This window comes from Physeter macrocephalus, chromosome 10, assembly GCF_002837175.3.
Source record: "Physeter macrocephalus isolate SW-GA chromosome 10, ASM283717v5, whole genome shotgun sequence".
Lineage (NCBI taxonomy): Eukaryota > Metazoa > Chordata > Mammalia > Artiodactyla > Physeteridae > Physeter > Physeter macrocephalus.
In genome coordinates, this window is record NC_041223.1 from 42,943,258 (window position 1) to 42,955,930 (window position 12,673).

Below are 12,673 nucleotides of genomic sequence, written 5' to 3' on the forward strand. Positions count from 1 at the left end.
AAGAGTTTTTTCTACCCTTTTGCAAAACATTGACTTCGTATTCTCTACCCTGGATCTTTAGATAGTGACATCTAAAATAATTTTTAAATTCTATATGAAAATAGTATTGTTTAGCTTGGAAAAGAAAAGACTAAGAATAGAATAAAATGTTATAAATCAAAAAGTTGTGAATAAAAGAAATGTAAAGACAGTTGAAAAGCTATAATATTGCTTGTTCCATCCCTTTCTCTCCTGTGTCCTGGTTCATCTGCGTCCTAGAACAGCCCCCCTACTGTCCTCTTTTCCTTCCTTTCCAGCTCATCCTTCATGGGGCTCGTAGACTGGTCTTCCTAAAACAAGTTCTTGTCTTGATGTGTCTCATCTTGTCAGCTGTTCCTACCTCACTGGCCTCATCTTTCCCAACAGTCTTTAAGTCCTGCTTTCTCATTACTCTGCTTCTGCTCACAGAAACCACACCAAAACACATGAGGGCCCCTGGGCAGGCTAATGATTTGCACTCAGTTTTCTTTAATTATCTTTAAACATTTATCCAGAGAAGGTACCAAGTCATCCACTGCATACCTCTCTCGCGGTCTGTGATCCTTGTGGTTATGGTGTCCTGCTGTCATTAGAAGGTGGTTTAGTGACCATCTGTGTTTCTCATGCAGGTGTCCTGGAGTTCTCCTCTCAATTCCAAGTGGTTTCAGCATTCCTCCAACCTACATATTGTAATCTCGCTGAGAAGAGTTCTAATTAATATGTAATTGATTTTGCTTCTAGATACATTCTCAATTATGTTTTAGCACCTTGGTAATATTTTGGTGCTGCTTTAGAGTGGCTCCCAAGAATCTGCCTGACTCTTCCCTCTGTATGTATCTGCCTTCCCTTCATGCTGGGACATTTTCTTCCTTGTCCTACTTTGCTGGCTACGATCTCCAGAGACAGTAAGCATTCTTGTTTTGTTTCTTGCTCTTAAAGTGAAGGACGTCAACATTTCACAGTTAATTATGATGCTTCTCTGAACGTTTATTTTGTAAATGCTCTTTATCAGGTTTAGAAAATTCTCTTGTAATTCTAGTTTCCTAATTAAAAAAAAAATTACAAATTGATGTTGATTTTTCTGCATCTATTGGGAACATACTCATTTTTCTTTAACTTGTTAATGTGGTACCTTACATTAATCAATTTTATAATTTTAAATCAACCTTGGAGTTCTAGAATAAGTACGAGTTAGTCATGACAGATTATATATATCTTTTTAATATAATACTAGATTCAGTTTATAATATTCATTTTAGGATTTTTAAGCCTAGGCTTAAATAAGATGGCTTCGTGCTTTTCCTTCTTTATACCATCCTTTTCTGGTTTTGGAATCAAGGTTATATCGAGCCTCATAAAATGAAGTAGGACTTATATCCTTTTCTTTTCTGTGGAAAAGCTGTGTAAGATTGAAATGCTTTTGTAACCTTAATTGCATTGTGGTTCATATGAAAACAATTTTGAAACTTGTTAAGGTCTAGCATTGTGACCTCACACATAAAAGAAGTTTAATGTTCTGAGTGCATCCACTCGTTTAATGCAATGTAGTCTGTATTCCGGTTCATTAAATCAAGATTTTAAGCTATTTCTTCAAATATTCTGTATTCTTTTCAATTTTTATCTTCTTGATATGTCAGTTTCTAAACACTGATACTATGATGGTGTATTTGCTTATTTCTTCTTACATTCTATCAATTTTTGCTTTGTATATTTAGAGGCTTTGTTATATGCATACAAATATAAAATTGTTTTAGCTACTTAACGAATCATACTTTTTGGCTTAGTCTGTGTTATTTGATATTGTATAAGCTGTCTGGTATATCTTTTTTCATCCAATGACTCTGTTTTTCTGCATCCTATGTTTACGTGTGCCTCTCGCCCAACACATATAGCTGCATTTTTTTTTTCTTTTTTTTTTTTTTTGTGGTACATGGGCCTCTCACTGTTGTGGCCTCTCCCTTTGCAGAGCACAGGCTCCGGACGCGCAGGCCCAGCGGCCATGGCTCACGGGCCCAGCTGCTCCGTGGCATGTGGGATCCTCCCAGACCGGGGGCATGAACCCGCATCCCCTGCATTGGCAGGCGGACCCCCAAGCACTGCGCCACCAGGGAAGCCCCCATATAGCTGCATTTAAAAAAATACCTAGTCAGAAGTTTTGCCTTTTAAATAAATATTTTATTCCACTTACATTTATTGGATGGAAAATAGATACATCTGTGGAAAGACAGGAGGAAAGAATTAGGGGAGTAGTTCATAAAAACTGAAAGTGATTGTTTTAGAAAAAATTAAGGAATGTACTGTCTTCATAAGTTGGTAGATCTTGATACCCTTCCAAGTGAAATAGCCTCAAAATGTAAGTAGTTCAACTGTGGATCTAGATGATAAATTCATGAATGCCAGAATCATAATAGTATATTAAGGGAAGCCAGTGAGTTTAAAATCTCAGGTGGAGGATAACCCTGTTATCCTATGAAATGTTATTTTGGGATCACCTTTGAAGACAAAATAGTAGGCTGAATCGTCAATAATTCTGACCATTATGGTCTTTTAAAATGTTCTTATAACATTTAAGTTGTAGATTTTCTTCTGGAAATAAGCTTTTTAAGTGGATATATATTTTTTTCAATATTTTGTTAAAATGAAAAGCATTTGGATTTGTTTATTATAAGATGTTCTATCACAGTTGTTATGCTGCATGACACATGATAGGAGATCAGTAAATATTTGACATCAATTGTAGTAATATTTTTTGGATCTGTCTCCTAACATAAAAGAAATAAAATCAAAAATAAACAAATGGGACCTAATTAAATGTAAAAGCTTTTGCACAGCAAAGGAAACCATCGACAAAAGAAAAGACAACCTACTGAATGAGAGAAAATGTTTGCAAAAGACATGACCAATAAGGGGTTAATATCCAAAATATATAATCAGCTTATACAATTCAATATAGAAAAATAAACAACCCAATCAGAAAATGAGCAGAAGACCTAAGTAGTCATCCATATGTCTACTTTGGAAAAATGTCTAACAGGCACATGAAAAGATGTGCCACATCACTAATTATTAGACAATGCAAATCAAAAACAACAATGCCATATCACCTCTTACCTGTCAGAATGGCTACTATCAAAAAGTCTACAAATAACAGATGTGGAGAAAAGGGAACCCTCCTACACTGTTGGTGGGTATGTAAATTGGTGCAGCCAATATGGAAAACAGTATGGAGGTTCATCAAAAGACTAAAAATAGAACTACCATGATTCAGCAATTCTACTCCTGGGTAAATATCCAAAGAGAACAAAAACATGAATTCAAAAAGATACATGCACCCCTCTGTTCATAGCAGCATTATTTACAATAGCCAAGATACGGAAGCAACCTACGTGCCCATCAACAGGTGAATGGATAAAGAAGATGTGGTATATATTGGATTGGCCAAAAGGTTCATTCGGTTTTTTCCACAAGATGGCTGTAGTAGCCCTTAGTTGTCTTTAACTTCATTTGAAACAATTTTGTTAGATTGTATGTGACAACTGTCATATCAACGTGCATTTAAAAAAAGACTTACCAAAACTGGCTAATTTTTGTATAGCCATCTTAATATTGAAGATGGAAGAAAAAACATTTTCAGCATATTACGCTTTATTATTTCAAGAAAGGTAAAAACACAACCAAAACACAAATTAAGATTTGTGGGACTTCCCTGGTGGTGCAGTGGTTAAGAATCTGCCTGCCAGTGCAGGGGACAAGGTGGGTTCAATCCCTGGTGCAGGAAGATCCCACATGCCGTGTAGCAACTAAGCCTGTGCAGCACAATTACTGACCCTGTGCTCTAGAGCCTGCGGGATGCAACTACTGAGCCCATGAGCCACAACTACTGAAGCCTGTGTGCCTAGAGCCCATGCTTCGCAACAAGAGAAGCCACCGCAATGAGAAGCTTGTGCACCACAACAAAGAGTAAGCCCCCACTCACCACAACTAGAGAAAGCCCGCACGCAGCAACGAAGACCCAGTGCAGCCAAAAAAAGAAAAAAAAGAAAAAAGATTTGTGCAGTGTATGGAGAAGGTGCTGTGACTGATCGAACATGTCAAAGTGGTTTGTGAAGTTTTGTGCTGGAGATTTCTCGCTGGATGATGCTCCACGGTTGGGTAGACCAGTTGAAGTTGATAGCGATCAAATTGAGACATTAACTGAGAACAATCAACATTATACCACGTGGGAGATAGCCCACATACTCAAAATATCCAAATCAAGCATTGAAAATCATTTGTACCAGGTTGTTTATGTTCATTACTTTGACGTTTGGGTTCCACATAAGTTAAGCAAAAAAAAAACCTTCTTGACCATATTTCCGCATGCTATTCTCTACTTAAACGTAATGAAAATGTTCCGTTTTTAAAACAAATTGTGACAGGCGATGAAAAGCGGCTACTGTACAATAATGTGGAATGGAAGAGATCATGAGGCAAGTGAAATGAACCACCACCAACCACGCCAAAGGCCGGTCTTCATCCAGAGAAGGTGATGTTGTGTATATGATGGGATTGGAAGGGAATCCTATATAATGAGCTCCATCCGGAAAACCAAACGATTAATTCCAACAAGTACTGCTCCCAATTAGACCAACTGAATGCAGCACTCAACGAAAAGCATCCAGAATTAGTCAACAGAAAACACATCATCTTCCATCAGGGTAACACAAGACCATGTGTTTGTTTGATGACCAGGCAAAAACTGTTACAGCTTGGCTGGGAAGTTCTGATTCATCCTCTGTATTCACCAGACGTTGTACCTTTGGATTTCCATTCATTTCAGTCTTTACAAAATTCTCTTAATGGAAAAAATTTCAATTCCTTGGAAGACTGTAAAAGGCACCTGGAACAGTTCTTTGCTCAAAAAGATAAAAAGGTTCGGGAAGATGGAATTATGAAGTTCCCTGAAAAATGGCAGAATGTAGTGGAACAAAAGGGTGAATACATTGTTCAATAAAGTTCTTGGTGAAAATGAAAAATGTGTCTTATTTTTACTTAAAAGCTGAAGGCACTTTTTGGCCAACCCAATATGTATATAATGGAATATTACTCCGCCATAAAAAAGAATGAAATTTTGCCATTTGCAACAAGGGATGGACACAGAGAGTATTGTGCTTAGTGAAGTAAGTCAGATAGAGAAAGACAAATACTCTTTATGTTAATGCTTCTATGTGAAATCTAAAAAAGGAAAACAAACAAATGTATATAAGAAAACAGAAACAGACTTACAGATATAGAGAACAAACTAGTGGTTACCAGTAGGGACAGGGCTGGGGGAGGGGTTAGATGGGGTATGGGATTAAGAGGTACACTCTACTATGTATAAAATAAGCTACAAGGATATATATTGTACAGCATGGAGAAATATAGCCATTATTTTGTAATAACTTTAAAATGGAGTACGATCTATAAAAACACTGAATCACTATGCTGTGTACCTGAAACTAATATAATATTGGAAATCAACTATATGTCAATAAAATACAGAAATAAAAAAATTTAAAATAAAATTTATAGGGCTTGATATGGTAAGTGGTAGAAAGTGACTCGGGTATCTAGCTTAGGTATTTGGACAGATAATAATGCCACTGTTGGAAGATAGGAATCTGTACTTCCTGTAGAGGAAAAATACATTGGATGGCAAGACATCGAGTTGTTTGGCTATGCTGACTTTGCGGTGATTGTGAGACATCTAGGCTGGAACTAAGTAGAGTGTGCAGGCTTGGAGCTAAAGATCAGGCAGTTCTGGAAGCCATTTAAGTAGAAGAGCTTACCCAAGGGTAGCTAATGAGAAGATTGCTGGTAACAAGAAGTGCACCAATATTGAATTAACAGAGCCAGGAAAAGCAATTGAAAAGGAGAAATCAAAAGCATGAGAACAAGGATTAATGGATATCAGAAAAGCATGAAAGCAGATACTTGCAAGAGGGTGGAAGTGCCAGTGTCAGACAGTGATTAGGATCAGACTATGAGGCCTGAAAATGTTATGCAATCAAGAGTTCTCTGAGGACTTACCTGTAATGTCAGTAGAATAGTAGGATAGAGGCCAGAGTTAATAGGTTTAATCTGAATCATAGTGGATGACAATGCTTTTTTAAGACTGTATGTAAATGGAAGAAAAGAGGAAAATGAAGTTAGATTCTTTCTTCAACCTTGTACCAAAAAAGTTCCAGGTGGGCTAAGCATTGAAATGTAATATTAAATCATGAATATAAATATAAATAAAATACAAAACTCAAGTGACAAAAATACAAGGACAAAGAAGGCTTTTTGAAATATGATGGCAGTGTCATGAATTAAAAACAGAATATTTGTACAGATATCAGAACAAACCATAAGCAAAATTAGGAGAGAGGAGAAACTGGGAGGGGTGGAATAGGTGATTGGCAAATTGTATGAGTATTGATTGGTACCTAATGTTTGTATGTTGCTTTCTAGTTAAAGAACCTGTTTCCATATATCCTTGCATTTAATTATCATAGTAACTCTGTGAGGTAGGTACTTTTACTGCTGTTTTATACTGGCAGACCCAGAACTTGAAACTAGATTTTCTCCTAAATTCAGTACTCTTTAACTCTGTTAACAGTCACTTTTCTTCCATTCATTCATTCACTGCTGCAGAACACATTCTGAAAGCCAGGTCAACACAAAAAGTAGAGAAGATACAAGTAATCTATGTAAACTAGGGAAATGTGACATAAATAGTGACAGAGAAAATTTTACAGCATTGTAAATGAATATTATTTACAAATATGCTAGTTAATTTTCAAATTTAAGGAAAACTGATGTCTTCGTATGAGAATTTAAATTTCTAAAATGACTCAAAGTAGTTGAACAACCTGGCCAAACCAATTATAGCCATGAAAGAAACTAAATAGTCCAACATGTATCTAGAGAGGCACTAGACCCAGAGGATTTTAATGGATGAATTATACTAAATTTTCAAAAAACAAGTAAATCTTCGCTATGAAAATATTTCAGAGCCCAGAAAAAAATGGAAGCTCCCAGCTCATTTTATGAGATTGGCATCCCTTTAAAGATACTAACAAGATAAGATGCTACCATCACTGGAATTGTTCAGCATGTGCATATATCTGCATGGAAAGGAGACAGGAAGTTGGGGGCAGGGGATTTCGGGTCAGAGGGGATTAAAGAAGGATTTTCAGTTTTCTTTGTGATGTCTGTATTTACAGTGAGAAATACGCAGGTATTATTTTTTAATTACCAGTTGTCATTTCTGTAGAGTTTTGATAAGCTTGGCTATTTTATAAAACCGAGATCTTTACTTCGTAATATTTTCCTAGATAATTTATAAAGTATTTCATTTACTGATTTTATAATAGTTCTCATTACTTGAGGTCTGCTTAATCAACAAATTGTCTATTAGCTCCTAATTTCAAGAGTGTGTAAATTCAACTCTTAACAATTTCAAGACACACATTTTTTATGAAAACATAGAGATCACAACATATCCTAATTTAAGCTACATTTACCAGCTTATCAATATTGACCTAAATCGATCACTTTTATAAATAGATGGAGAACAGGGCTCAAATGAAATATAGGTGATTCAATTTTAAAGAGCAGTTTTAAAAATATTTTTATCTAAAAGATCCTTTTTTCTCAATCTTGGGTATGATCTTTATCTTCAATTCTTTTTTATAGGTATTTGATTATATGATAGAACCAGGAATTCACAGGAGCTTGAGGTATCCATGTATTTACATGGTTGCCATGACAAAGGGAAATCATAAATATGGAGGTCTTTTCAAAAAACAACAGATGAAGACTGTCATGGTTGAGTGCTTCTTCCAAATTCATCAAGAAAGATCCATCAGTAAAATTACATCTAAAGAAAAGACTTTAAGAAAACAAACCTGACTGTTTGCTAGTCGATTACACTGAGGTGTGTTAAAAGTACTGTATTTACTTGCAGATTGGCCACCTCCAAGAAATGGTAAGCAAAAGTGAACAAGGTCTTGGCTCTGCAGAAGGACTCATTGCTAGTCTTCAGGACTCCCAGGAAAGACTTCAAAATGAGCTGGACTTGACTAAAGGCAGGCTGAAGGAGACCAAGGATGCTCTATTAAATGCTGAGGTAATGTCATTATCCTGTTATAATCTAAATATCAGCAAGGTAAAAATATAATTTACTTTGCTTAAAGTTTATTACAAACATCACATTTATATATAATTATTATTAGTTTCCTGGGACTGCCATAACAAAGTACTACAAACAAGGTGGCTTAAAACAACAGAAATTTATTCTCTTACAGTTCTGAAGATTGAAAGTTCAAAACCAAGGTGTTATCAGGGCCATTCCCCCTTTTAAACCTCTAAGGGAGGATCCTTCCTTGCCTTTTCCAGCTCCTGGTAGCCCCAGGCATCCCTTGGCTTGTGGCAGCACAACTTCAATCTTTTCTCTGTCTTTGCATATGGCATTTTTCCTGTGTCCTCAACATCTTCTTGTAAGGACACCAGTCATACTGGATTACGGGCTTACCCTATTTCAGCGTGGCCCCATCTTACCTAATTACATCTACACTGACCCTGTTTCCAAATAGCATCACGTTCTGAGGAACTGGGGTGTTAGGACTTCTACCTATCTTTTTGGAAACACAATTCAATCCGTTAACAGTTAGTATGCACAGTTCTTTTACTGGTAAGAGTTGAACTCTCATGTATAGCAACTAAGTGATTCTCTGTGAACTACAGATTTTGGAAAAGATTTGTCTTTCCCATTCAGGGTCATGAAGCAAAGCAAATATTTAGACTGCATTAGAAGGTAGAGAAATGAACCATACAACTAGGGGGACAGTAGCTAGAGATTTATTAGTTTTTCTTTCAGAGAGATGGTTTAAGGTGTGGGCTCTGAAGTCAGATTGGTGGGGTGTGAATTCTGGACCTGTCACTTAGTGTGTAACTTTGGGCAAGTTACTTTTTCTCAGTCTTAATTTCCTCATCCACACAATGCAGGAGAGGCGGGGGATAATAATGCATGTCACACTGCTATTGTCATAATTGACTGAGGTAAACCATTACAGCACAGTGCTTAGCAAGATAGTAAGCACTCAGTAAATGTTGCCTTCAAATTTTATTTTTCTAGCTTAGAATTGGATTCAGTTTCGTTTCTTTAAGTTCCTTGCTCATATTTACATTGTTCTTCTGTCAAATAGTAGAACATAATAAAAAACTTAAGCAAAACCGTATCAACTGTTCATTTTCTGTTCTGCTGGACAAATTTAATTGAGAAAATATAGGTGCTGCATCACAGTTTACCATAACTTTGAGTAAGCTTCTTAAGAGCAAGTGTTTTCTTTACTTCTTTTCCCACCCCAATAATGTCTAATAAAGTGCTTTGCATTCAGTAAAAGAAATACTCTTTGAGAAATTCTACTCCATTCAACACTGTCTTTGGTGGAAAAAAATAATTCTCAGAGGCAGAGTACTTAGTGAAAATGACAGTTGGCTAAGATGGCTGAATTCAGGTTTCAATACTTACTGCTTACTAGCCAGGTCAACAATTTTAGCACTGACTTGCTACTTTCCCATCAATCTGTATATGCCCCTCAACAGTGCTGCAGTGTGCTACTAGCAAGTGGGTGATCCAGAAAGGGTCGTTGTGTTAACAGAAGGATGGACCATCATCTCTTCCTTTTCCATTGTACCCTAAGAGCAGCTACACTGCTGGCAGGGATCGATGGTTGCCAGTGTTGTCCAAACAGGTCATATCCAGCCCCAAGCTCCAGAAAATCACTTGATTTATGCTACTCTACAGAGATTTCATATATATCATAATAACACTAAACCCATGGACCACTGGTTTGAAGTTACAGGATGAAAATAGAAGCCTAAATTTCTCATGATTATTTTAATCATGTCAGTGAGATACAACGATAATGCTTAAGCTTTGTAGATAGCATACTTTTGATATGAACGGGAATGAATTTTAACAGCATATCTGCCTATGTAATGTGTGTACAGGTGAAGATAATTGAATTCTTAGATACCTATGATATGGAAAATTTAGTTAAGATTATTCATTTAATGATGACTTTAAACTATTAAAATAATTTGCAAACTTATAAGCCTTAATAAAATATAGTTTGCACAAGGACATTTAAAATACTAAATGGGTACCATGATCTTATTGTCAGAAAATCTCAAGTAATTGTCATAGATAGCACTATCAGTTATTGTGCTGTAGAATTTAAAAGTTATAATGTAAGCACTCTGTTATTTGAAATAAGCAACAGTGACTTTGCTTTTGAAGACTAGTCTTCATTGAAAAGTTTTTATTCTTCAGAGTGAGCTAGAACAAGAAAGGCAACAGCATGAAGAAACACTTGCTGCCATGAAAGAAGAGGAGAAACTGAGAGTGGACAAAATGGCCCATGACTTAGAGATAAAATGGACTGAAAACCTTAGGTACATTCTTTACTCAGTAATGTAATCTTATCTATACAGACGTGCAGAAAATGGTTTTCTGTCATATGGCTTATATTGTCTCATTGTTGAAGCTGTAGTAGCAGCATTTTTTTTTTTTTTTTTTTTGCGGTACGCGGGCCTTTCACTGTTGTGGCCTCTCCCGTTGCGGAGCACAGGCTCCGGACGCGCAGGCTCAGCGGCCATGGCTCACGGGCCCAGCCGCTCCGCGGCATGTGGGATCTTCCCGGACCGGGGCACGAACCCGTGTTCCCTGCATCGGCAGGCGGACTCTCAACCACTGCGCCACCAGGGAAGCCCCAGTAGCAGCATTTTTAATGAATTTTTCCCATGATTAATTGCAGAGAAATTGGAATTCTCTTTTTCTGCTTAAATATAGATGACTTTTTATTTCATTTCCTGGACTATAACATAGGAAGAGTACTCACCTGAAGTCAGAGGACTTATTGCTCTAGTACCTATTCTGCTGTTGATAATTTGATAAATCAATGATCTTGGATAAGTTACCAATGTACTTTATGGTCCTTAACTATGAAATAATCACCTCTTATTCTGAGTTGGCTTTTGAGGAGGATTAATTAAATGCTTAGAAAACCTGCAAGCAATTATACTGCAGTTATTGAGAGGAGTAATTCTCTTCACAAATTAAGTGCATTTGTTCTATTTTAGACAAGAGTGTTCTAAGCTTCGCGAAGAGTTAAGGCTTCAACATGAAGAGGATAAAAAGTCAGCAATGTCTCAACTTTTGCAGTTAAAAGAGCGAGAGAAAAATGCAGCCAGGGATTCATGGCAGAAAAAAGTAGAAGATCTCTTAAACCAGGTAATTAATAGTCTGTAGATTATGGAGGTTCATTTTCCTTGACATTCTCTAGCTACAGAAATATAAAACATTGTATGTTAATTCACTGTATTTTGTCATTTTTCATAGGGCAAACTTAACATTTTTTAAATGTATAAAATCAAGGAGACATATTCTTAAACTTATGAAACCGTGTACTAAATAATTATGTTACATCTGCAGTCCTAAATACTGAGAAGCACTTAGTTTTTTGGTTTAATATTTGAAATGAATGCATTAAAGATTTTAAATGGAAAACTTATTGTTTGAAAGTATAACATCTTTTTCCAAGCCATTAGATACCATTTAGGCAGTGGAAGGTAAAATTTATTAGATGTTATTCTGATTTCCTAAAACCACTTACCAGAAGTGAGTAATTTACTTTCTCACCAACAGGAAGTTGCCTCTTATGCTTCAAAATGACATAAATGAAAGGTGGTTTTCTAAATCTATCTTCTTATGTCAGGCTTGTTATTTCCAGAACATTTATAACTATAATTAAAAGAATTTGCACATTTTCACTCATTTACACAACTTCTAAATTTATGAATTCTTAACAGTCTCCTGCAAAGCCAGTAATTAAATAGGACTGACTGCATGAGTCACCAGTTGATAAGCAAGTGCAGAACTTGGACAAGAAGCAGCTCAGCAATTTAGTGCCAGAAATCCACTATTATCTTTCTATTTGTGATCGTGATGAATTTCAAAATAAACAGGGCAGGCTTTTTGTAAGATTATTTATTACATAGGTACATACGTGCAGCGTCTTTCAAGAGTACTTTGAGCCTGCCAATTTGTGACTGGTATTTCATAATAACTTATAATGTTACTCTGGAAAGGGAGTATACCTACATGAATATTTATGAGCTTTTATGAATAAATAAATCTGAAACCTTTGAAACAAAAATAAAACAACAACTCTCATTAGAAGTTGGTCAGCATGTTAGCATTGCTTATTAGTTACCTTCTGTATACTTACTTTACATTTCTACTTTGGGATCTAGAAGGACAAGTTTTACTGGGTAGAGTGGTACTACTCCTCTATGATGTTCTGTACTTTAGAAGATTTAATTTTATCATATAATTCAACTACATGATAAAAATGAAAAACATCCTTAAAAGTCCGCCTTGTTTTTCAATCAGGAAGTATTGACATAGACATTTTCTGGCTAGATTTGGCACTGTAAAGAGGGCCCACCACTTCTCCCACCTGTTTTCTATCAAATTATTTTATTCATTATTCATTTACTCTTCCTTATATTAAATTGTCAGATTTCATCCATGCTTCTCTGATATTCTTTTCTTGTCTTGTCTTTTTTTTTTTTTTTTTTTTTT

At 36.0% G+C, this 12,673-nt stretch overlaps 1 protein-coding gene and 1 long non-coding RNA gene across 3 annotated transcripts in view; one reads left to right on the top strand and one right to left on the bottom strand.

Annotated features, from left to right (window-relative positions):
- FAM184A (family with sequence similarity 184 member A) overlaps nt 1–12,673 on the top strand; it is a 128,099-nt gene that overhangs the window by 77,178 nt on the left and 38,248 nt on the right. Inside the window, exons 7-9 of the mRNA XM_024122470.3 lie at nt 7,991–8,152; nt 10,361–10,482; nt 11,170–11,320. Of these exons, the coding sequence (XP_023978238.1) occupies nt 7,991–8,152; nt 10,361–10,482; nt 11,170–11,320 (435 nt within the window). The remainder of the gene's footprint in view (nt 1–7,990; nt 8,153–10,360; nt 10,483–11,169; nt 11,321–12,673) is intronic.
- LOC114486960 (uncharacterized) overlaps nt 1,974–12,673 on the bottom strand; it is a 110,550-nt gene continuing 99,850 nt past the window's right edge. Inside the window, exons 3-4 of one of the 2 annotated variants that reach the window (XR_008618360.1) lie at nt 6,070–6,154; nt 1,974–4,958 (exon numbers count right to left, since the gene is read on the bottom strand). This is a non-coding gene — a long non-coding RNA (uncharacterized lncRNA). Of the gene's footprint in view, nt 4,959–5,492; nt 6,155–12,673 lie in introns of those variants that run through there. The other variant, XR_003681456.2, reaches the window with a different exon arrangement.